This window comes from Oncorhynchus nerka, linkage group LG2 (assembly GCF_034236695.1).
Source record: "Oncorhynchus nerka isolate Pitt River linkage group LG2, Oner_Uvic_2.0, whole genome shotgun sequence".
NCBI lineage: Eukaryota > Metazoa > Chordata > Actinopteri > Salmoniformes > Salmonidae > Oncorhynchus > Oncorhynchus nerka.
Genome location: NC_088397.1, coordinates 18,257,000 through 18,283,631, shown reverse-complemented (window position 1 = coordinate 18,283,631; position 26,632 = coordinate 18,257,000). Strand labels below are relative to the sequence as shown.

The following is a 26,632-nucleotide window of genomic DNA, read 5'->3' as shown; positions in this document are numbered from 1 at the left end:
CAAGTCTCTGAATGTCCTTGATTGGCCCAGCCAAAGCCCGGACTTGAACCTGATCGAACATCTCTGGAGAGACCTGAAAATAGCTGTGCGGCGACGCTCCCAATCCAACCTGACAGAGCTTGAGAGGATCTGCATAGGAGAATGGGAGAAACTCCCCAAATACAGGTGTGCCAAGCTTGTAGCGTCATACCCAAGAAGACTCGACATTGTAATCACTGCCAAAAGGTAATTCAACTGAGTAACGGGTCTGAATCTTATATAAATGTGATATAAATATATATATTTAAACATTTGCAAAAACTTCTAAAAACCTGTTTTTGCTTTGTCATTATAGGGTATTCTGTGTAGATTGAGGGAAAGAAAAAAATGTTATACATTTTTAGAACAAGGCTGTAACGTAACAAAATGTGGAAAAAGTCAAGTGGTCTGAATACTTTCCAAATGCACTGTAAGACATAAAAGTAGCCTACACCTACAAGTGGATATCGAACAACGTGAACAGACTTTCCTCTACGCTGAATTTCCAGCTATTTTGCTATAACGCCGCATCTGACACAGAACAGGCGTCGGATAAATTCATTCCCAACGATTTCACAAGTTATGGTATTTTTGCAGTATTGTGATCTTTGAGCAGTATGAGCTGTTTTCAGTGTCAATGAGGGTCCCAAGACGAGACCAAGACACCAACATTGATTTGGCCTGTTTTTTTTTATTGCTTTCTAATCAAATCTAGTCCTGAGTATTTTTTCACACAAAACTTGCTTAATTCATTAGAACAAGTTTAAATAATCTGAATTTCTAAGCAGAACAATACTAGCATGAGAATCATACACTAAAGTCACACTCATTTGTCATTACCTCTGAAATCAATCAATAAAGGAATAAGGCACCAAACACTTGGTTTTTGAAAGCTGTATTCTTTATTTACTGTAATAAGAGACATAACACTGCGTTGAAGAATAAATAGGAGGAAAAAGCAACACTTACCTGTAGGGAATCCTAATAAAAACAGTTGGAATGAGGTAACACTGAAGAGCAATGTTAATGTTGTTGTTTTGAACCAGTTTTCTGGTCTCATATCTGCAGCATGTAGAGTGAGTGCACCTGGGGAACAGAGGGAGACAATGACATAATTAAAACCACCTCCACACCAGTCGACCTATCCCAACCCAGGAAAACCTCTACAGGTAGAAATACATTGTATAGATTAGAACAGGGCAGCAGGTAGCCTACTGAGAGCGTTGGGCCAGTAACCACAAGGTTGCTGGTTTGAATTCCAGAGACTAGGTGAAAAATCTGTCAATGTGCTCTTGAGCAAGGCACTTAACTCTAATTCCTCCTGTAAGTTGCTCTGGATAAGAGCGTCTGCTAAATGACTTAAATGTAACATATGGTTGTCTGTCATTAGATGAGTAAATCATGTCAGCTCTTCTCATTAACTTCGATGTTGATCTGAAATGGTCAATGTTTCACCTCACTGAATACATCCTTGATGTTACACTAGGATGAAAACCAGCTGCCTTCAAGGGGCATAGCTGTGCACCTATGGGGTTGTTTCAACACCGGACCTCCATCCGTAAAACAGGCCATCATTACTACTCGTTATATTGATATGTCAATTGGCTTATGATGAGTACTGATAGATGAGGTTCATTTACTAAGTAGTTCAGGGTTTCCCAAACTCGGTCCTGGGACCCCTCTGGGTGCACACTTTGTAGATGACAAACACATATATCTTAAGAAAACAATTGTGTGTGTATGTGTCAGACAGATGCAATACGAAACTCCATGTGGTACATGCTTTAGTGAAACAGGACAAGTCAGACCGACCATTTAGAATGACCGACGGTGCTGTGGCCTTGAGATGTGCGAGATGGTCACCAGGTGATATCCTCTTGAAGGACAAGCATCCTTCATTCATTGACTCCCTTATTAATTCATCCTTCATTCTACTAATACACAGTGGGTTCCACCAAGTGGATTAATAGTGTCATGTCACAGAGGACAATGAAACAACATTCATTCAGGATACTAATGACAGGTGTATGTTGTAAGGACTGTTGTGTTAAACAGAACAGATGGCCATAAAGCAGTGTTTGTCAGTCCTGCTGCTAGGCAACCAACAAGCTACAGAAATGCTGTTATTTCATGTTCAACAGGCCTGAAATATTGAGATCTGACCAGCGACCAGTTCTATATTTCAGACTTTTGACTCAGATCTGATATAATTGTCACGGTCTCAGGTACGTGCAATTGAAATTGATTTACCAACCGGAACCGTCCTCTTTAATGTGTGTGTGAGGTGATGACAACTACGCAAGCTTGTTATGTGTCAGCCAATTGCAACTCAATAAAAATGTATAGCTGAAACTGGGTCCGGCTGCTCACCTCACATGTGCCTTCTGATGTGGAGACGGAGAGAGCGAGTGAAAGGAGCCTTGGCCTAGGCTAGGGCAGTCACGAAATCTCATCAGCCGGTGATTGGCAAGCAAATAAGGTAATTGACCGTTAATTAACATGAACACATTTAGCATCTCCTGTTTTCAACATATAGCCTACAATTTGAAAAAGTCAAATAAATCCATGTAACAGCCTACACCTTCACAATAAATCCATGTAATATAGCCTACACCTTCACAATAAATCCATGTAATATAGCATACACCTTCACAATAAATCCATGTAATATAGCCTACACCTTCACAATAAATCCATGTAACATAGCCTACACCTTCACAATAAATCCATGTAATATAGCCTACACCTTCACAATAAATCCATGTAATATAGCATACACCTTCACAATAAATCCATGTAATATAGCATACACCTTCACAATAAATCCATGTAATATAGCCTACACCTTCACAATAAATCCATGTAACATAGCCTACACCTTCACAATAAATCCATGTAATATAGCCTACACCTTCACAATAAATCCATGTAATATAGCCTACACCTTCACAATAAATCCATTATTTATTTTAGACATGTCTAAAGAAGCATGATATGAAGAAAATGTCTATTTCATTAGAATAGTATACTCTGAGTTGTCCTTATGTTAGGTCTTGATGTGGCGATGCCAGATGGTTGTGGGCTACACTAGTTCCTTTAGCAGACAGGATTTGCTTATAATTCCGTGGCATTATTTCATAGTATTAAGAATTAAATTGAACAAAGTTGAACAAAATATATTTTCTCATAATGATTTGAGGGAGTGCGTTAACAAATAAATAGGTACTCCTTTATGCTCAATTTAGAGTTATTAATGTAACTTGTTCTACAAATGTTGGGCTATATGTTTTGCTTTTTAATACATTGTTAGGCTGCATGATGATTTGAAAAATCATATTGAAGATATGGGAAGAACTGTCCACATTTACAGCCAACCAGATGAGTAGGTCCAACGAACAGCAAAAGGAATAGCCTATGTCAATCTACTATCTCCCATAGTACAAAAGTTGACCTATTCTATTCAGTGCGAGAAATAAATATTCCAAACAGTCTGGGACAGTTGTGTGATGCGAGATCCCAAACGAATAAAACCACTAGCATCAAAACATTTTTTTTTATGCAATGTGGCTGATGCAACAGATCAAAACTTCAGCTTTAGATGTTTACTACATATTAGGCTATTTCTTCACATTATACACGCAGCAATGTGCACATGGTAGTAGGCTATACGCGTGAATGTTCCATTAGCGGAAAACACCATTATCAAAAGTGACCGCAAATGCAGTTATGCATGTAATGCTTTTATTATAAAAGGTGCATTTTTATGGTGAAAATTATCTTCCCCAAACTTGAAACACACGCTGCTTATGTATGCCAGTTAGGCGCCCTTTGTAAAGCGGATTAAATGTGCTTAATTTTAAGATGTTATTTGGCCACTTTAGTTGTGATACAAACTTTAAAACATATAGGCCTAAGGGCTATAAAATATGCTGGGCATAATTCACAAATAATAGTATATAATTCACAAGTGATAAGCTAATATTGTCACCCATCAGACTATTCTTGATTTATTCGTCTTTACATATACTAAATAATGTGTGACATTTGTTTTGATTTAGAATGGACCATTATCATGCATGTGTATCGAAACAGGGGCAGCAGGAAAAAATACATGTCATCTATGTACTTAAATAGCAAATGGAGGAAGCTTTTCCCGGTGGTTTATTTCATGCCAGCCAGGTGGGCTATACTCCTATTGTAAATATAAGTCATGTGCTTAATACATGGAAAGTTGAGAAATAAATATAGTAGGCCTATCCTATAGAAAGCTGATGGGACCCTCAGCGGCCATCACTCTGTTTTCTCCAGCAATTGCATAGCCTATAGAAATGTTGCAGATCTCCCAGGTGGCACAGTGGTCTGGGGCACTGCATCGCAGCGCTAGCTGTGCCACCACAGACTCTGGGTTCGCGCCCAGGCTCTGTCGCAGCCGGCCGCGACTGGGAGGTCCGTGGGGCGATGCACAATTGGCCTAGCGCCATCCGGGTTAGGCCTGTAGGGATGTCCTTGTCTAATCACGCACCAGCGACTCCTGTGGCGGGCCGGGCGCAGTGCACGCTAACCAAGATCGCCAGGTACACAGTGTTTCCTCCGACACATTGGTGCGGCTGGCTTCCGAGTTGGATGCGCGCTGTGTTAAGAAGCAGCCTGGTTGGGTTGTGTTTCGGATGATGCATGACCTTCGTCTCTCCCGAGCCCGTACGGGATTTGTCGCGATGAGACAAGATAGTAACTACTAATAATTGGATACTACGAAATTAGGGAGAAAAAAAAAAAAAAAGAAGAAGTTGCACAACATGAGCTCTGTTTTATTAGATTTTGAATACATTTGCATTGATGTCAGTGATTAGAGGGACAATTAGTGCGCTGAGTACCAGGCAGTTAGCAAGTTTGGTAGACTACTAAATCAGCAGCAGCATCAGAGCTATAGAAGCCTAATTATTTTGACTAAACGGTCATGTGGAATTTGACTGCCTTCATGACTCATGACCGCCGGTGTGGAGGTAATATGGTCACCGCAACAGCCCTAGCCCTACTATTGATTGCGAAGATGGATTTTCATTGACGTAAAATTAGAGGATTTTGATTTAATTTATTCGTATCTCCATTAGCGACAATGTATAATATAGTCAAAATATTATTTTCATATTGATTATAGTTTGTTTTTGTATTGTATATTATTATTGCAAAAAGTGTTTTGTTTCTTTGTTGAGACATTTTTGTTGGCTAAATGAAGTTTGAACCGTTTTTTATTGTGTAGGCCTACAGAAGGCACCCGCCTTTGGTGGTAATTGCTGCAATAGAAGCCTGTTCAAAACTTTTGTGAAGGTTTAAACCAGTTTTGTTTCTTTCTGTTGAGACATTTTTTGGGGCCAAATTACACTGAACAATATAAAACACAACATGCAACAATTCCAAAGACTTGAGTTACAGGTCATATGATGAAATCAAATCAAAATAAATTCATTAGGCCCTTATCTATGGATTTCACATGACTGGGAGTACAGATATGCATCTGTAGGTCACAGATACCTTAAACAAATAAAATAGGTAGGGGCGTGGTTCAGAAAACCAGTCTGTATCTGGTGTGACTACAAGTTGCCTCATGCAGCGTGACATCTCTTTTGCATAGAGTTCATCAGGCCGTTGATTGTGGCTGTGGAATGTTGTCCCACTCCTCTTCAATGGCTGTGCAAAGTTGCTGGTTATTGACGGGAACTGGAACCTTCTGTCGTGCACGTTGATCTTGACTGGTAGATATGCAGGTCATTGAAGAACTGGGACATTTTCAGCTTCCAGGAATTGTGTACAGATCCTTGCGACATGGAGTGTGCATTATCATGCTGAAACATGAGGTGATTGAGGCGGATGAATGGCACGACAATGGGCCTCAGGATCTCGTCACGGTATCTCTGTGGATTCAAATTGCTATAGATAAAATGCAATTGTGTTCGTTGTCTGTAGCTTATGCCTGCCCATACCATAACCCCACCGCCACCATGGGTTACTCTTTTCACAAGTTGACATCAGCAAACCGCTCTCCCACACGACGTCATGCTGTCTGCCATCTGTCCAGTACAGTTGAAACCGGGATTCATTCAGGAAGAGCACACTTTTCCAGCATGCCAGTGGCCATCGAAAGTGGAGGAAGTCAGAGACCTGGCCGGGTGATGCCAGAATAACTACCTATCCCTCAACGTGACTAAGGAGATTATTGTGGACTACAGGAAAAGGAGGACCGAGCACGTCCTCAATCTCACCGACAGGGCTGTAGTGGAGCAGGTTGAGCGCTTCAAGTTCCCTGGTGTCCACATCAACAACAAACTAGAATGGTCCAAAAACACCAAGACAGTCGTGAAGAGGGCACGACGAAGCCTATTCCCCCTCAGGAAACTAAAAAGATTTGGCATGGGTCCTGAGATCCTCAATAGGTTCTACAGTAGCAACATCAAGGGCGTCCTGGTTGCATCACTGCCTGGTACAGTAATTACTCGGCCTCTGACCGCAAGGCACTACAGAGGGTAGTGTGTTGTCGTGGAAATGTCCTTAATTACCAAATGATGAGAGAGCAAATCACACACCAGTCAGAGTTATGCTTAATCTTCACCTTTAATAATAATTAAGCTTTTGCAATAGCATTTTGACTTTCAACATTTCAGTATCTCTAATGAAAAGTTGAGAGTGGTCAACATAATGGCAACTGAGATCTTTTATAGCATAGATCCACCCCCCTAGTCGACATGACAAAACACAGATAATAGGAACTTTCACAAGGAAAGATTTTACTTGAGAGAGGAGTATCCCATCGCCAGACAGTATTTAGCTATAAATTGTCATTCAGTTTGGTCTCCTAAACGAAGCTCATCTCGTTCTTCGTACAAAATAGTACCAAGACATAACCTCATCCAATGGTATATATCAATTGTCATTTTAGATACTCCCATCCCAAATACAACCCATCCTGGACAATCTCACGGAGAGGAGTGAGCCTCTAGGTCAAGACAAATAAGGGCAACCTCAGAGGGAACATATAATGGGTCCAGACACTGCCAACCTCCGCTCCCCGATGGGAAAAGTAGGGAGTGACTGGAACACAGACATTGTGGAGCCAAGAGATAATTGGTTCCCCCTCAATCATCCCTTCACATGGTTTAAAAGATACGTTTACACATGACAAGCCTGACCTCTCCCCTCTGTGTGGCCCCAGTAACTGAACCCAGGACAGAGAAAGGATAACTGCAAATGGCCAACACTATAGTACAAAAAGATAACTTCTAAATGACAAGTATCTCACAAGCATATTATGAAAATAAAACATCTTATCTATGTTACCCAACTAATTCTGATTCATCCCCAATGTGTACGGCCCAGTACATAACTGGGACTAAGCTGCCTGCCATCCAGGACCTATACACCAGGCGGTGTCAGAGGAAGGCCCTAAAAATGGTCAAAGACCCCAACCACCCCAGTCATAGACTGTTCTCTCTACTACCGCATGGCAAGCGGTACCGGAGTGCCAAGTCTAGGACAAAAAGGCTTCTCAACAGTTTTTACCCCCAAGCCATAAGACTCCTGAACAGGTAATCAAATGGCTACCTGGACTATTTGCACTGTGTGCCCCCCCCAACCCCCTTTTCGCTGCTGCTACTCTGTTTATCATATATGCATAGTCACTTTAACCATATCTACATGTCTGTTCCCCCCGACCCAGGGCCCAGCTACCCCGGCGGGCCAACCTAACCCGCCCCCTTCGGGTCACCTCTCACAGTTTCATGTGAAACCGACCCTACAGATCAAGAAGAACGCAATAACGGACGAGTACAAAGTGACCAGTCAGGTACTGGGACACGGCATCAACGGAAGGGTGCTGGAGATCTTCCACAAGAAAAGCGGAGACAAATACGCCCTCAAGGTAATATCATAGATTAACGGGGAAGTGTGTTATACATATCTAGTAGTCTGTTGGATAAGAAGTTATTTTAGCTACACTTTCAATGTCCCACTATAGTTTTGTTGAAACAGTGCGGCTTGGTCATGTATTTATTTTTTGACAGAGTAACTACCTGACATGTTTGCTGTAACTAAGAATAAACAGTGTTGGTAAACAATCAACATGTTAAATATAGGTGTGTTGAGAACAACGGCTGCTTTCCCTCTCATTATTCTCTCCTGTCTGTTAACCGTTTATTTAACTAGGCAAGTCTGTTCCACTGGATGTCATAAGGTGAATGCACCAATTTGTAAGTCGCTCTGGATAAGAGCGTCTGCTAAATGACTTAAAAATGTAAATGTACCTATTACCTCAATCAGCCTGACTATCCAGCGTCTCTATGTAGCCTCGCTACTGTATATAGCCTGGCTACTGTATATAGCCTGTCTTTTTACCGTTTTATTTCTTTACCTACCAATTGTTCACCCAATACCTTTTTTTAGCACTATTGGTTAGAGCCTGTAGGTAAGCATTTCACTGTTGTATTCAGCGCACGTGACAAATAAGCTTTGATTTGATACGAGGCCGAACTGCAGTCAGGTCAAAACCCTGGTGAGGACGACGAGCATGCAGACAGTTTGTGTAGAAATTCTTCGGTTGTGCAAACCCACACTTTTATCAGCTATCCGGCTGGCTTGTCTCAGACGATCCTGCAGGTGAAGAAGCCGGATGTGGAGGTTCTGGGCTGGCGTGGTCACACATGGTCTGCTGTTGTGAGGCCGGTTGGACGTACTACCAAATTCTCTAAACATGGAGTCGGCTTATGGTAGAGAAATTAACATAAATTTATCTTGCAACAGTTCTGGTGGACATTCCTGCAGTCAGCCTGACAGAAGACTACTAAAATCACAAATCATCTTGAAGGACATGCCACTAAATCTTCCCCCACTCCCTCGCAAACATGTGTAAGTGTGCTTATCACTCTACACATCCTCCCCACTTGCTCAATCATACAAATACACACACAGTATAGTTCTGTATGCTACGTTATATTGTCAAAGTCAAAATAGTTCAATAGAAAAGCATTGTTTAGAACAGACATTCTCTGTAAGGTGTAATGGGGAACAGTGTCAGCTCTACACAATACATTTCTATCAGCAACATTCTAAACACTGCAGCACCACAGAATAGACCTAGTCCAAAAATCTACATTTAATGTCTTAAGATGTTGCAAGATATGAGTTTCTTTTGAATTTAAAAAACTGGCCAGCTAACACAAATTAAACATATATACTATATTCAAAATACTTAATGAGGGATGGACACTAAACTAATTCCTTCCCCGGTTGAATTCACTCGTCTGTAGTGGGTTTATGTGTTCAAGTTATAGACACACATACATATTTACACACACAAAAGTATGTGGACACCACTTCAAATTAGCAGAATTGGCTATTACAACCACACCCATTGCTGACAGGTGTATAAAATCGAGCACACACACCCATGCAATCTCCATAGACAGACATTGGTAGTAGACTGGCCTAACTGAAGAGCTCAGTGACTTTCAACGTGGCACAGTCATAGGATGCCACCTTTCCAACAAGTTTGTTTGTCAAATTTCTGCCCTGCCAGAGCTGCTCCAGTAGAGCTTCCCTGGTCAACTGTAACTGTGAATTGGAAACGTCTAGGAGCAACAAAGTGGTAGGCCACACAAGCTCCCAGAACAAGACCACAGAGTGCTGAAGCATGTAGAAATTGCCTGTCATCGGTTTCAACACTCACTACCGAGTTCCAAACTGTTCGTCAGGAGCTTCATGAAATGGGTTTCCATGGACGAGCAGCCGCACAAAAGCCTAAGATCACCATGCGCAATGCCAAGCGTTGGCTGGAGCAGTGTAAAGCTCGCCGCCATTGGACTCTGGAGCAGTGGAAACGCCATCTCTGGAGGGATGAATCACGCTTCACCATCTGGCAGTCCGACGGACGAATCTGGGTTTGGCGGATGCCAGGAGACCACTACCCGCCCCAATGCATAGTGCCAACTGTAAAGTTTGGTGGACGAGGAACAATGGTCAGACTGTTTTTCATGGTTCGGGCTAGGCGGGTTTGGATCAGTTTTTGGCCTTATGGGAGATCTGTTGACATGCCCTTTAGCAGGGCGTTGACCCTGGATGCTTCTGTGTGTCGCTCTGAATGGGAGTCTGTTGGATGACTGGTGTGGTGTAGTTGTTGGATGACTGGTGTGGTGTAGTTGTTGGATGACTGGTGTGGTGTAGTTATTGAGCGGCTCCACTGAAAGTATATTGTATGTTTTGGATATTCAATCAAAAATAAATACATTTGGGGAAGGCCCATTCCTGTTTCAGCATGACAATGCCCCTGTGCATGAAGCGAGGTCCATACATAAATGGTTTGTGGAGATCGGTGTGAAGAACTTGACTGGCCGGCACAGAGCCCTGACATCAACACCATCGAACACCTTTGGGATGAATTGGAACGCCGACTGCGAGCCAGGCCTAATCGCCCAATATCAGTGCCGACCTCACTAATGCTCGTGGCTGAATAGACGCAAATCCCCACAGCAATGTTCCAACATCTAGTGGAAAGCCTTCCCAGAAGCTGTTATAGCAGTAAAGTGGGGACCAACTCCATATTAATGCCCATGATTTTGGAATGAGATGTTCAATGAGAAGGTGTCCACATTACTGTCATGTAGTGTAGTCACAGCTCCACTTGAATATACTTACCTGGAATATAATGCAAATGTTACACATTGAAGATCAAACACTTTCATCACACATGCTTCCACACAACACTCAAGACAAGCACATGATTTTACTATGTTACTACACACACGGCAACACAAATTCTCTCGCTCGAGTACAGAGGTAAGTGCACGAGTACGGGATATTCAAATGTCATGATAAATTAACATAACACATGACAATATTACAAAAGTTTGTCTATAATGTTGAGTTAATTAAAATGCAAGAAACTTTAAATATACGGAAAAAGAATGAGAAATTACTAACAAAATGTAGAGTAGCCTATTGGTTCAAATTAAACTCTAGTGAATTGATCAGAATATCCAATATAGGTATTTTGCCTGGTTGAGGATCAATTACACCCAATAGTGATGTCCCGATACCAGTATCGCGATACTACGATAGATGTTCCTTGGCAAAATATTGTGTCCTATAGCTTGCAAATAAACAAATGTGACTCTGGGTGACAACATAAGGTTGTGCATGTTTTACACAGACATCATTTTGGCTCTGCTCTGAAAAATTAAGAGATTAGTTTGAGTTCATAATACTTGAAACAAGGATGGAGGCGAGAAAAATACCAAAATATCTAAAAAAGGCAAGAGAGAGAGAGAGGCTACAAAATAGTTTTTTTTTTTTTTTTTTTACTTCAATCAACTTAGTTTTCACAAAATGGCATTTCACAGTTTTATTGCAGTTAGCCAAACTACTACTACAGGATGCAATGTACTGGAAAGACATTCCATGGACGGGAGGAAATCAAAGTAAGCTAACCATTGCAGAGGCAATGCAGGTCTTCACTTGTTACTAGGATCTACTGAAAACAACAATAACAGGAGGATAGGATACTGATAGCAAAAAGCAAGAAACAACATCATACAGAAGTTTATAAGCCATCTACAGACCTGCCTACATCAAGATACATCACAGTTAATATTGGCCTAAACCTTAACTACAGACCTGACTACATCAAGATACATCGCAGTTGATATTGGCCTTTGGCGGCCAACATTGAAGATTTGTGGTTTTGCATGACTATTGGGCCTGACTTTTGATATAAAACAAGTATTTTTTTCCCCTCAGTCAACATTTGGTACACATGAAGAAGCTGAGGGAAATAATCAGCCCAAATTAAAAGAACAGAAACAAACATTTGATGAGAAAATAAATCAGTTATTTTACATAATGAGAAAGGAAAAGCAAGAGATCCAAATATTGAGCCTTGGGGTACACCGTTGAAAAAATGTAAACATAATAACACAATCAGTATCTGCGACGTTTGTTGTTAGGCCCTTCATAGTTTCCCACAACAGGGATTCCCCTCCCGAAGCCTGCTGGCCCCCCCACTGCAGGTCCAGGCCCTGCCCCCATAAGCCCTGCCCCCACTGCCTGTTGCTGCTGAGGGGACTCGACACCTGGACGGCCACTCATTGGGGACGAACCAATCTGATTAGGAGCCCCCTGGGGGAACCTATCGTTGCGCTGCTACAGCATAAAGGGATAGGGTTGGTGGAGATATTATGAGAAGTCCAGATGCAGAAGAATCAGATGGGAGGGATATTCAATAACAATGTTCGTTTTGGCGAGGCAATGAGAAGGCGTTCCGAACGTCAAAGTAGGCAAGCAGAGGAGTTCCGGGCAGAGTCAGAAGAGGGAGAGAGGAATCAGTCCATTAGTTATGGGTGCAGAGCTGATATAAGCTATGAGAATCCCTTTCCTAACCCGCACTAACCTCATGATGTGAACAGTGAAGTCAGGGGAGTAAATGTTATTATTAACCTCAATTTGCTAATCACCACCAAGGGATACAATGATATCATGATTAAATATACCACAATGGTAGGGGAAAAGATGCCAGAAAAGACCAGCTGGACGAGATATCTGTACCATAAACTATTAAAATCAAAGTCACTGGCAAAACACCTTGGAATGTAATATCCATAAGCAGCATCTAAATAGCCTCTGGCATCTCCTCTCACCACTGGTTAAAACCTGAAAACAATACACTTCAGTTTCTATTCAGCACCAAGGGTTGAGCAGGTTAAGGAGAGCGAATTATTGAGAGAGAAATTGAAGAGGTTGAGAGTAAGCGCCCATCTTAGCGCATACATTACCATGGCTCCATTGTCTGGCATCATGTTTGGTGCGCCCATGTTTGGAGTTCCCTCGGGGCCCATGGCTCCGGCCCTTCCGCTCATGCCTATGCCAATCATTTGAGGGGGTCCCTGGTTTACACTGGCCCCGGCAACAGAGGCGGGGTTAAACCCATCTACACGCAAAACAACGTAGCATCGTTTGGTCACACTGGAAGTAAACCCCACCCATCACACCCCGTGTGCACTGTTTGTTGTTGTAGAGTGGTGTGAAAATCTCTCAGGGCTGACAGAGCTAGCTAACGTTGGTTGTTGGTCACACAAGCGATGCCAATTATGTAGGTGTCAAATGTTTAAGTTTCCTAGTTTGATAGGAAAAATAAGTAAAAAATATTGAGCACTGTGGTACACAATTGAAAACATATCACATTTTGTTAGTCTGTGGTGAGATATCCATATATACACTGAACAAAAATATATACGCAACATGTAAAATGTTGGTCCCATGTTACATGAGCTGGAGGCCTAATGAATTTTTCAATTGACTGTTTTTTTTCCTATGAACTAACTCAGTTAAATATTTGAAATCTTTGCATGGCATATTTAGTTTTTGTTATATATATATATTTAAAAAAAATACTGTTTTAAAAACATACATACATAATTTGTTAATGATTTCATAAGGCAGGTTAAAAGTCTACAGCACCTGTAATCATTAGGCTATGCCTTAAAATTGGTCAAATTGAATTAATATATAGCTGAACAACCAAAAACCAACGTTAGCAGATAGATGCCTACAACAGACTATTTACAGGTCATTGGGAACAGGATCAGTGTATCATACCATTAAATCAACAGAGCAAGAGTTCCATTACAGTAAAATAGCAATGTGGGACAAGCTGTGAGAGGCCCTCAGTCTGGATGAATTTCCGATTTCAGGCGAAAGAACGCCATCACCCAGTTCTGCTTCTAGGTTAAATACCGTGACTGCACATCACCGTTGCCAGATACTCAACCCCGGACCCAAATCCCATTCACAGCATTCATAGCCATACGATACAGGTCTTTAAAAGCATCCGTAGGATGACAAGGCATTTAATAAAAAATAACACTAATTGCTGTTTTTTTAAAGATAGAAAATGTTGCTTCAACTACTAATGGAAACACGAGTAAAGAGTTCATAATGCTTTCTAGGTACTAAATGAGACAGAGCTGTATTAGTTATGAATTGACCCCACCCACCCACACACATTGCTAGAAATGAACAGATTATCAACTTTTCCTAGATGGTATATGTACACAGAAATGATACTGCAAAAAGCCCCCCCCAATAAAAATAATCCACCATCTCATTGAACAACGTACGCCATTATGTTTGTAAGTAGTAAACATACACACACATCAACATTGAACAACGTACGGCATTATGTTTGTAAGTAGTAAACATACACACACATCAACATTGAACAACATACGGCATTATGTTTGTAAGTAGTAAACATACACACACATCAACATTGAACAACGTACGGCATTATGTTTGTAAGTAGTAAACATACACACACATCAACATTGAACAACGTACGGCATTATGTTTGTAAGTAGTAAACATACACACACATCAACATTGAACAACGTACGGCATTATGTTTGTAAGTAGTAAACATACACACACATCAACATTGAACAACGTACGGCATTATGTTTGTAAGTAGTAAACATACACACACATCAACATTGAACAACGTACGGCATTATGTTTGTAAGTAGTAAACATACACACATCAACATTGAACAACGTACGGCATTATGTTTGTAAGTAGTAAACATACACACACATCAACATTGAACAACGTACGGCATTATGTTTGTAAGTAGTAAACATACACACACATCAACATTGAACAACGTACGGCATTATGTTTGTAAGTAGTAAACATACACACACATCAACATTGAACAACGTACGGCATTATGTTTGTAAGTAGTAAACATACACACACATCAAATGTAAATACAAACAAAGGGATAGGTTTATTCTAAGCTTGTAGATAAGAAATGTTTACCAACTGTTGGATTGGTGGCTACTGCTGATACAAAATGTTTGCTAAAAACCCTCAAGCTAGAAATGTTTATTCAGTTTGGGCCTCATCTATTGTTCGAATCAGGTAACCTTCCACATGTGTGGCACGATAAATAAGTAGGTCTGTAGAACGAGCAATAGTGAAGTTACATAAAACATTAAGGACTAAAGAAAACAATGGTTTCCTTCAACCAGTTGACTAAATAACAAATGACCTGATAACGAAAAGATCATTAGTGAAGTCATCATGTAAAAGTCACACTAAAAAAGGTAGATGTGACTTTCTACGAATTGATGTACTCAGTTTCTCCACACAAATCAGGTGTAAAAACAAAAGAAATCCCATGACTGAAATTGAAGTCAATCTCAGATCCGACTGAAAAACTCCCTTTTCATTCAAATAAAAAAAGGCATGACCATCATTACTTGTCAGGAAAGATGATCATTTTGTACATGTATTAAAACTGAGTTACACCATTTAGCCATTAAAACAAACAAAAAATCTCTAAAAAATTACATGACGGAAATCCTTTGCAGTGATGGATAACTTGAACCCCTCCGTGATTAGGGGTTGTCCTCCGTCTCACAACCCCCCAAAACACACTTACACCCTAGTCACTCTCTCTCACATATCTAATCAGAGACACAAAAACAGAATTAGCATGTTCTCGGACTACGCCACATGAGCATATTTCCCCCAGTAGTATTAGTACTTCAGTACACACAGTATGTAGGTGATGTGCAGCCCCGGGTTACAATCATGAAGTGGTGAAGGAGCCACCATGAGCCTCACACAGCCCGTCCCGTTCAGAGCCTCACAATATATCTTTAGCCCTGCAATGTCTGCCGACCTGAAGGAACTAGCCAGGTGCACACAATATGGCGGAGGCTCCACCTAGCCTTCTTAGGGGGGAACTTCTGCCTTATGGCTGGGGCGGCAAAACTCCAGTAACTTTCCTCAAATTCCCAGGCTTTCCAGGAATCCCAGTCCCTGGGAATTGAGAAAGTCACCAGAATTTCACAAACCCAGCCATATGACCAACACCTTCCCAGTTCCTTTAGATCAGTAGACACCGAAAGGGGGAGGGTGTAGTTTATGGTTGTTTATGGACCAGTCAGTGCTGAGTCATCGTTATGACCCTACCTCCCATATTAATGGCTCCACGAGGGCCCAGTTCACCCATTCTCATTTCCTGTTCTCTCTGGAAGAAGTGAAGAAGAGTGGTGCACCCGTAAACCTTGTGGACAATAACTACTAGGACCATTAGGACATGTGTAGGATGATTCCTCACACATCACAACACTCACACAGATATATAAGCAACAGCCAGGGAATAAGGATAATAATGTTCTCCCAGCTGTGATAGAAAAAGTCCTGAAGGAGGAGTTACAAAAGCTGTGTGTGGAATGATACTGTATTGGATATGTAAGAATTTAGTGAGAGAGGAACACATACGGAATGATAATCTGAGGTCCTAGGTTTGCTTAAGTTACTTATGTGTCCAGTATGGATTCTCAAGGTCCATTTAAAAAGGCCAATATGGGTCTGTATGTGATAACTTAATATGGGCCAAACCAAAATATAACATGGATTTAGTCCAAAGTTGATCAAACACTGAAGTGACCTTGTGGTAATTTCAGCCTAATAGAGGAATAAGGGTTACTGATAAATATGCAAGAGAAAAGATAGAGAAGTAGATACATCCCCAAATCCCCTCCACACATCAATGTTCAGACAACCTAAACATTAGTAAACACAAATATATATGTACTCTACACAAACCCACAAATGAAGCTGTACAAAGCACACACATTATCAACACTGACCTCCCCTCACACACACACTCACATAAAATGTCTTATAAAGGACATGCAATAAACATGCCCCTACTCACTCTCACACCACACCTGTAAGTACACAACATTATCACTCAACTCAACCCCCCCCCAACACACTCGCACAGACACAAATAATATGCAAGTACACTCAACATCCTCCCAACTCGCTCACTCACACCATCATACAAATATGATAAACATACAGTATAGTCCTGTGTGCTACGTTATAGTGTGAACGTCAGACGCGTTACAGATAGAAAAGCATTGTTTAGAACAGACATGCTCTGTAACGTGTAACAGGGAACAGTGTCAGCTCTACACATTGCATTTCTACCAGCAACATTCTAAACATTGCAGAACCACAGAATACACCTCCTGGTCCAAAATGTCTTAAGATACGTTGTCAAATCTGAGTTTCCTGTGAATTTTAAACTGGCCAGCTAAAACAAAGTAAACATGGGTAAATAGTACATATATTACATATTAATATACTATATTTCAAATCATGTTACATTTAAATAGTTAATGAGGGATGGACACTAAAAATCCTTCACCAGCTGCATTCACTCATCTTTTGTGGGACAAATTGTGTTCTAGTTGTATAGTTACAGCTCCACCTGAATATACTTACCCGGAATACAATGCAAATGTTCCACATTGAAGATCGAACACTTCCATCACACATACTTGCACACAACACCCCCTCAAGACAAGCACATGAAGTAGTTTAAGTACACACACACACAAATTCTCATCACAGACAAACACACAAGGCAACAAATTCTCTCACACACACACACTCTCGTCTCTGTTGAGTACAGAGGTAAGTGCAGTATGGGAAATTAAAATGTCATGTTAATTAACACGACACGTGACAGTATTACAAAAGTTTGAGTTAATTAAATGGAAGAATTTTTAAAAGAAAAATAACGAGAACTGTTAAACGAGAAACAAAACAAAAATGTACAGTATTTGTTAAATCTCGAGTATTGATCAGAATATCTGATATAGGTCTTTTGCCTGGAACAATTTCCGCACAAATGTTTATGGATAAATACTCCCTAAAGTACAGTACGCACTACTACTAAACATTTGTATTTTATTTTTCACCTTAAAAAGTAACTAGAAGGTAATTATCAATTAACAAAAAATTGTGGGACTTGCTTTAGGTATTTGAAAGTAGTTTGTGTGGTAGTTGAAGAAATGTAAAACATTTTACTTAAGTGAAGAATTATAGCCAAAGTTAAATGATAAAATATCTAGTCTGATAAGCCCATACTACCAAAGCCCATACTATGATAGACAACTATAAAAAACGTATTACTTTGGCGTGTGGGGGAGTTAGAGCACATATTTCATCACGAATACAGTAAATACACTCAGACTACAACACTTTTACTCCTAAGGAATTAGAAAAGTTGTAGGCTATAATTAGGGGTGATGAATATGTTACACCTAGTGGTAGAAGTTTAGAAGTTTGTTAGCGTTGAAAATTTGAGTCTGGTGTAGTAGAGGGCGTGACTGATTTATAAATAGTGAATAGTAGCCTTCAGTGGGAGACTAGGTAGTATAGTAAGTAGCCCAGAAGTACTAGTAGCAGTAGTCTACATTGCAGTAGTGACTGTTTTAGAAGGGTAGCCGAGTGGTTAGAGCGTTGGACTAGTAACCGGAAGGTTGCAAGTTCAAATCCCCAAGCGGACAAGATACAAATCTGTCGTTCTGCCCCTGAACAGGCAGTTAACCTACTGTTCCCCGGTAGGCCGTCATTGAAAATAAGAATTTGTTCTTAACTGACTTGCCTAGTTAAATAAAAGGTAAAATACATAAAAAAAAAAAATTACATTTCTTTTTTTAATGAAAGTCAAAAGTGAAGAGATAGATGCGGTTCCTAAAACAGCTGTATAGGTTGATTGTTAGAAGATAATTCTGTTCCCGATTTCAGATTTGAATAGCAGAGAAGACAAATATTTCATGTCCTCTAAGTTTTGTCTAAATCGTTGGGAAAGAGGTCAAAGCAGCTGATGTGTAAAAAGTCACATTGTTATACAAAGTTTTTTTTAAGGACAAAAAGTGTAATAATTTAAAAAGTATATATGCAGGGCCTCCCGAGTGGCGCAGCGGTCTAAGGCGGCGTCGCTACAGACCCGGGTTCGATCCCAGGCTGTATCACACAACCGGCCATGATTAGGAATCCCATAGGGCGGCGCACATTTGGCCCAGCAACGTCCAGGTTAGGGGGAGAGTTTGACAGGGGGAGCTTCATTTTTCTCATCGCGCTCTAGCGACTCCTTGTGGTGGGCTGGGCGCCTGCAGGCTGACCTTGGTCGTCAGGTGAACGGTGTTTCCTCCAACACATTGGTTTACCTGGCTTCCAGGTTAAGCTGGCAGGTGTTAAGAAGCGCGGTTTGGCAGGTTATGTTTCAGAGGACGCATGACTCGACATTCACCTCCAGAGCCCATTGGGGAGTTGCAGCGATGAGACAAGATCGAAATTGGGGAGAAAAGGGGGTAAAATTATTATTATCAAAATAAAATGCTATGAAAAAAACGCTATGCAAGCAACTTAATCCAGACCAGTCTACACATTTTAACATTTGAAATGGTATTTCTATCTGAAACGGCGTTAGAGGACTAACTAGCGTGCTACATAATAACAACCATAAGTCTTTTTTATTTTTTTGTACAATATTTAAAGTGAGGACTTTTGCTAGTGCCACTAATAATAGTAGGCCTACATATACTGTACTGTAACCCTGTGTATGTTTTACACGAGCACAACTTTGGCACTCTGGATGACGGGACACATTGAATACAAAGTGGCACCCAATTGATAGATCTTTAAAAGTTCTATTATTGCCAGACACTTCTGACTTCTAAGTTGTAGTTCAGCTTTGTCTTATGGACTTCTATTCAACCATCCCTTTTGGTTTTCATTCCTCGGTCGATAGCACATTAAGTTAGGGGATGGAGCATCATTCTTTTTTTTAAAACTTGCACTCGTCTTTTCCTACTAGCACTGACATTGCTGATCACTACTTTTTTTTTGTACTTACTACGACTGATATGTGGCTGTCTCACCTAGCTTTCTTACGATGAATGCACTAACTAAGTCGCTCTGGATGGGAGCATCTGCTAAATTACTAAAATGTAAGAGGGAGACAAAAAGTGTGTTAGGTATACGCGTTGTTCGTAAATGTGTGTGAGGCTTGCGAGTATGTTCTGAGATTGCCGCCAGTCTAACATCCCCCAAGACTAATGGTAAAGGGTAACGACAATAGATCTATGTTAATCCTTGTGCGGGTTGTTTTGGGTTAAGCTGTAGGAGTTGTAACTGTTGCAAAGGAGCAAGAGTTCATGCTAAGAGTAGGGTAAGGGTGGCTGTAACAGCAGAGGGTGCTTTGTACGATATTTCCAGCCGGTCCTCTTTCTCTACGGCCTCTCAACACACAATAGAAACAGAGAAGAAAGGTTATTATGCAGCAACATCATAAGACACATCACATCCACAGACATGCAGTAATACAAGTGCACCAAGGGCTAGGTAGATAAACACATGTTTCCTGAGAATGTCAGTATGTTTCCCAACCCATGATCACAGAGTTGCAATGATGAAAGTTGACTGGAGACTGTTGAAGTTCTGAAAATTGGGACCAAGACATAGGCCTGAAATAAAAGACATTCAAATCCACCTAAAAAAAAGCTGATGACAGATTCCTCACCTCTTTGCCTGTGTTTTTGTCAAGTGATTAGATAAAGTGAAGATACCAAAGGACACAGCATTTGCACAGTGGCCATTTATAGACATGCCATTAAAATTTTAACAGATTGACATTCAAGTTACCCTATCGCCTTCATGGAAAACCTTAGAACTATTCTGAGGACTCTCTCTGGAAGTGAAGTTACTCTCATCTGGAACACACTCAACCATCACAAATGAGCATTGTGGTGAAAGGGTCTGTCAATCATTAGCCTCTCCCCTCTTAACGTTCCCACAAGAAAGCCAAGCTGTCGGTTACAGGATCTAACTTACTTCAGACAACTCAGCAGAGATCGAGCAGTATTTTGTTCTAGCAGATGTCCCTCACCCATACTACTTTAGTAAAATAGGTGTTGAAAACCCAGGTAAATACAACAGACATTTGAATTGATGACATACGTATAACGTGGGACAGCTACATGGTGTTTTATGTCGCTAGCTGTGAGGATAGTATTGTGGATACACTGCTTAGAAGGGCTGCTACTGCTGGACATCAGTTTGGTGAGAAAAATACACCCTGAAAACCACAGTAAAACAACGATGAACCAATATGAAAACCCCTCGGCCTTTCTCTTTTGGTTTTAGCAGATCTGAAGAAACCAGATGGGTGTAAACAAGATGGTGGCTGTCAGCTGCTACCCTAAGCCCATTGGAGGGTTAGGTTGAGCAATTGCTGCACTGCTTACACCTATCAGTCCCGTAAGAAGGAGAATGAAGTGGCTTGAGATCAATTTCAGATCAGGTTTGCGTCTTCCAAGCGAAAGTCTTTGGAAGATACCAAAACCAAACCTAGAGCCCTGTTGGTATTGTGACATGCTACTTAGATAAGAAATAGCACTAAATCAGTAGTAGGCTACCCTAAACTAGACCAACCCAAAATACATTTTTATTAGACTTTCACACACAGGACTACGGTACACTATGTTCATCTGTAGTTACCTAGAAAAGATATGCTCCTATAGTGATATGGGACACTATTTGAAAAGAAAAAGGCAGCATTCTGGTATGCTTTAGGAATGGGTATTCAAAATTATTTTACCATTCAAATAATATCATCACTTATATTTTCCAGATATCCGGATAGTCGAAAAATGCACATACACATGGCAGAGGTAAACAGAGGAGATACTGCGCTTCCGGTAGTTTGGCTAACAGCAACAGCGAAAGAGAAGTCTGATTTTTGCCGCGATAGAACCGATTCTGCTACAAAAAAAAGGTTTTCTGGGGAGTGTTTTGCATTGATCTGTGTCAGGTATTGTGGAAACTCTGTCAAGGGAGTGCCTGTCATTGCTATTTGAAGTGGGGGAAATGGCATACCGAGTCGGGGCAGCCTGGAGGGCTAAATACCCAGCAGTAGCTCAACGCACCGCTATAGAAACTACATTCAAAGGTTTGTTGTTTAATTCAATTAAGAATTTCAAATGTCCTGGTATTTCTTTGTAGATAAAAATATCACAAGGATGATGTAATATAGACAAAGCTTTTCCATCGTTAAAATAGGTCTAAATAAATATCTATAAAAAAAATAACACTCAAGTAATTGAACACTAACATTCGGTGGGATATCCGGGTATTTAATTAACCGTGCCCATCCCTAGTATGCTTGATCGTCATCAGTGTGACGTAGAGCGGCAGGACTGTTAGGCATCTAAAACACAGACCCTCAGCAGAATCATGTGAATGAAAGTGTGTGAACACTGCTTCTCTGATTTGAAGAAACCTTTTTAAAAAGTGTGATAGTGTGTGTATTCAAAAACCAAGAAATGAGTGATACCGACTGTACTGATGTGAAGGTCTATGTTGGCTGTGTGTGTGTGTGCTCTCCAAGCCTGAACCGGTCTGATCTTTGTGTGTGCATGTTTGTGTGTCTGTCCGGTGAACTCACGGTGTCCGCATAGTTTGGCTTGAAGCCGTCCGGTTGGCGTCTCATCTCTTCCTGCTCTCGATGGCGCTGCATCATCTCCTCCTCCTGCCTACGCCTCTCCTCATGTCTACAAACAGGAGAGAACGTTTAACACACACACATATGACGAGTAGAAAATAGAGTGGGAGGTACACACACACGTACCTCATCTCTATATTCTTGCGTTTCTGCAGCTCCTGGTTGCGAAGCTCCTCCAGGCGTCTCAGCTCCTCTTGACGCCTCATCAGGTCTGAGAAAGAGGAGATGAGAGAAATATGGGTTGGCTTGGTATTACATCAGGTCTGAGAGAAAGGGGTTGGCTTGGAATTACATCAGGTCTGAGAGGAGGGGTTGGCTTGGTATTACATCAGGTCTGAGAGAAAGGGGTTGGCTTGGAATTACATCAGGTCTGAGAGAAAGGGGTTGGCTTGGAATTACATCAGGTCTGAGAGGAGGGGTTGGCTTGGTATTACATCAGGTCTGAGAGGAGGGGTTGGCTTGGTATTACATCAGGTCTGAGAGGAGGGGTTGGCTTGGAATTACATCAGGTCTGAGAGGAGGGGGTTGGCTTGGTATTACATCAAGTCTGAGAGGAGGGGTTGTTTGGTATTACATCAGGTCTGAGAGGAGGGTTTGTTTGGTATTACATCAGGTCTGAGGAGGGGTTGGCTTGGTTTGGTATTACATCAGGTCTGAGAGAAAGGGGTTGTTTGGTATTACATCAGGTCTGAGAGAAAGGGTTTGGCTTGGAATTACATCAGGTCTGAGAGGAGGGTTTGGCTTGGAATTACATCAGGTCTGAGAGGAGGGGTTGGCTTGGTATTACATCAGGTCTGAGAGGAGGGGTTGGCTTGGTATTACATCAGGTCTGAGAGGAGGGTTTGGCTTGGAATTACATCAGGTCTGAGAGGAGGGGTTGGCTTGGTAATACATCAGGTCTGAGAGAAAGGGGTTGGCTTGGTAATACATCAGGTCTGAGAGGCAGGGTTGGCTTGGTATTACATCAGGTCTGAGAGGAGGGGTTGGCTTGGTATTACATCAGGTGTGAGAGGAAGGGGTTGGCTTGGTATCACATCCGGTCTGAGAGAAAGGGGTTGGCTTGGTATTACATCAGGTCTGAGAGGAGGGGTTGGCTTGGTATCACATCCGGTCTGAGAGAAAGGGGTTGGCTTGGTAATACATCAGGTCTGAGAGAAAGGGGTTGGCTTGGTAATACATCAGGTCTGAGAGAAAGGAGTTGGCTTGGTACTAATGTTTTTTTGTATTCACATGTGACAGTTTCTGACAACACTTGAAGTAGGCCTATGGCTATGTCTGCTAATGTTGAATATGCGCACAACACAAAAGGTAACATGTTAACTTTGTCCTTGAGAAGTGAGCGTCTTCCTCGGTGTGTGTGTGAGAGGTTCCTCTGAGTGTGTGTACCTTGTCTCATCATCATGAGCTGATGCTCGTGCTTGGCGGCCTCCATCTCTTGCTCCAGCTTCTCCTTTGCCTCTCGGATGTTGCGCTCAACCTGGTCTCTCTGCTGCTTTTCCATCTCGTCCAGGGCCTTCCAGCGGGACGAGTACTCAAACTCAAATGTCCCCGGCTGGGCAAACCGTGGGGGGTGCTCCCTCTCCCTGGAGAGACAGGGAGGAGAGGGGTTAGTGGCTGGACTAAGACCTGCAGGGAGACCATGAGGAAAGTGGAACGGTGCACACACACACCGACAGGCAAGTGAATAAATCAACAAATATGATAAAGAAGTCCGGTTGTCAAGACTGGTACAGAGAGTAAAACTCCCAATAGGAGATCGTGTGTATAACGTACTTGTGGTAGTGTACAGATTTCACCAGCAACTTCTCTGGGAGTCCATCCTCTTCATCCAGCTGCTCAGTGGGTTCCACAATGGCAGGCCGAGGAGACCTGGAGACAACATGGTGAGATGGGAGTGATCACTCACACTGCTTGGAATTCATTTGGCGCGTCTGGGTTATTTCGTAAACCAGGTAACTAAGTAAATGCAGTCGTTGGTTGTCTTACGTGGTGAGCAGCAGCGCCCCGTCAGCACAGCGATCCAGGGCTTTACGAGCACAAGGTTTGTTGGCAAACTCTACGAAGCCCTTCCCAGTGGGCCTTCCTCGGTCGTCCACCACAACGATAGCCCTTTCCACGGGCCCGAACTCGGAGAAGGCCTCCTCAAGGAGCTCGTTGGAGACCACGGGGGAAAGGTTCCGCACCGTGAGGGCAGAGCCGTGCGTGGCGAAGCGGATCCGGATAGGTCGGTTCCCCAGCACTATGCCATCCAACTCTGCCTTGGCAATCTCCGCCAGCGTCCTGGTTTCCTAGAATACCAGGTCAAAGGTTAGGCTCCATTGATAGCAAACTTTCAAACGTTTTTATGCAGTCTTGATTGATTCATGAGAATTGCCACCTAGATAGTGTTGCCATAAAATCTACTCAAGTATGTGTCAAAGGGACCCAATGTATCAAGTAATGAATGGCTTCGGGTGGGGGAGTAGGCTTAACAACTGGTCAGGCAGACCCATCCGCCTGAGTAATAAATAGTAGCTAACTAACTAGGGGAAACGGATGGCTATCGATACTAATGCAGCCTAAACGCCAACATTCAAAAGGAGCTTCCTTCACCGCGGAGTTAGATATTACTGATTAACGTTACTCTAAAACGCAGTCTTACCAGTCGAATGAAGCCGAATCCTCGGTCTCGGTTGATAAACACCTCGTTAGCCTCGCCATACTTGGAAAACAGCTTTTTGAAATCATCCTCCGTGAGGTCTGTCGGGAGATTACCGATGAACAACCTACAGCGCTGCGTGAAGGTTTTCTCCCCGGGTCTCCTGAAACTCTTTATATCCAGCGTCATCTCCTGCGAGTCTCCGGGTCCACCCTCCCCCTCTGCCGCAGGGCTGGCAGTCGTCGGCGGCTTTGGTGGTGGGGTTTTCCCATCCGCAACATTCGGCCTTCGCTCCATGCCTGGAGAGTCCATGTTGCGCTTTGTGTGCTGCTGCTGGTGGTACTGCTGCTGCTGCTGAGGTTTCGGCGACGGTGCGTTGTTTTGAATGTTGACCTGTTTTAGATTTCGGTGAGCCATACTTAGAGCGATGTAAATCCCTCACAATATGTATCCAGTAAGCTTTGAATGCGCAGAAATATTTCAGAAACGAAGAAATCTTAGCTCCTTTCAGTCATCAGCCAGCGAAGTGCGGCTGTAATTCAAAATGGCGATGACTGCGCGCGCATCGATGACGCGAGGTATTCAACGTGGCTGTGTTTTTCCCCTTGGCCGCTAGGTGGTGTACGAAGACTTTCACAAGATCAGGGATGTCGGGAAGGTTTTGCATGGCACGGTGGCATGCTGATGCTGATGCTGATATGCTGTGATGCTGATGCTGATGCTGGTGTCGCACATGTTCAAGGTCAATGGGGCGGCAGGGTATCCTAGTGGTTAGAGCATTGGACTAGTAACCGGAAGGTTGCAAGTTCAAATCCCTGAGCTGACAAGGTACAAATCTGTCGTTCTGCCCCTGAACAGGCAGTTAACCCACTGTTCTTAGGCCGTTATTGAACATAAGAATTTGTTCTTAACTGACTTGCCTGGTTAAATAAAGGTTAAAAAAAAATGTCATGGGAAGATTCAGTGTGCTGCCGCCGACACTTTACTATCTAAATGATTGATATTCGTAACAGCAGTATGTTGGTTCCCTTCCCAAGGTGGGAACACTATGTCAGTAGGAGTATTACTCCACTTGGCAGTGGTACCGGTAGATGCCTGTAGGCTCACTATGCTTATAATCATTAATGCCATTTAGGCCTGGGGCAGAGCTCATACTCAGTCCCTCTGTCTATGGTCTCACAGTTTGGACGATGGCACGGTGGCACACACATCATATGGGGGTAAAGTGGAGGGAAGGGGTTCATGGGGTGATAAAAGGGATGGTTGGTCTCTTTGTGCCAGATGTCTGAGACTGGTCATGTGATAACGATGGCATTCACGGCCCTTCACACAACTAAATGGCCCTGTAGCCACATTTTTGCCCATTGTGATGACAAAAGACGCCAGGGTCACTGGAAACCAGACAGACACAGATGCCTGACAGTATAATACACGCTATTCCCTATGTATTGTATAATGTGTAAAAACGACAGGTAGCTGATTGTAAAATAAAACCCCTATTCCCCACATAGTTGACCAGAGCCCACATAAACTGGTTATAAGCAGACATAAGCTGTCATTACTG

General features: G+C 42.2%; 1 protein-coding gene across 5 annotated transcripts; it reads right to left on the bottom strand.

Annotated features, from left to right (window-relative positions):
* Nucleotides 1–897: 897 nt before the first annotated feature.
* On the bottom strand, nucleotides 898–25,624 carry LOC115120033 (paraspeckle component 1-like). 5 transcript variants are annotated; one of them, XR_010464987.1, is made up of 10 exons: nucleotides 25,072–25,621; nucleotides 24,417–24,718; nucleotides 24,204–24,299; nucleotides 23,817–24,013; nucleotides 22,557–22,641; nucleotides 22,374–22,479; nucleotides 16,037–16,094; nucleotides 12,831–12,985; nucleotides 11,677–12,201; nucleotides 6,609–11,621 (listed from the first exon to the last, which is right to left on the bottom strand). XR_010464987.1 is itself a non-coding variant. In XM_065024054.1 (9 exons), exons 1-9 carry the CDS (start codon nucleotides 25,483–25,485, stop codon nucleotides 11,980–11,982), a joined length of 1,632 nt encoding a protein of 543 aa, XP_064880126.1. In that variant the 5' UTR covers nucleotides 25,486–25,622; the 3' UTR covers nucleotides 6,609–11,979. The 5 variants fall into 5 exon arrangements, 4 of the variants coding, with proteins under 4 accessions (XP_064880133.1, XP_064880126.1, XP_064880122.1 ...); XM_065024054.1 differs by having other exon boundaries at nucleotides 6,609–12,198; nucleotides 25,072–25,622; XM_065024050.1 differs by having other exon boundaries at nucleotides 6,609–12,201.
* Nucleotides 25,625–26,632: the final 1,008 nt, after the last annotated feature.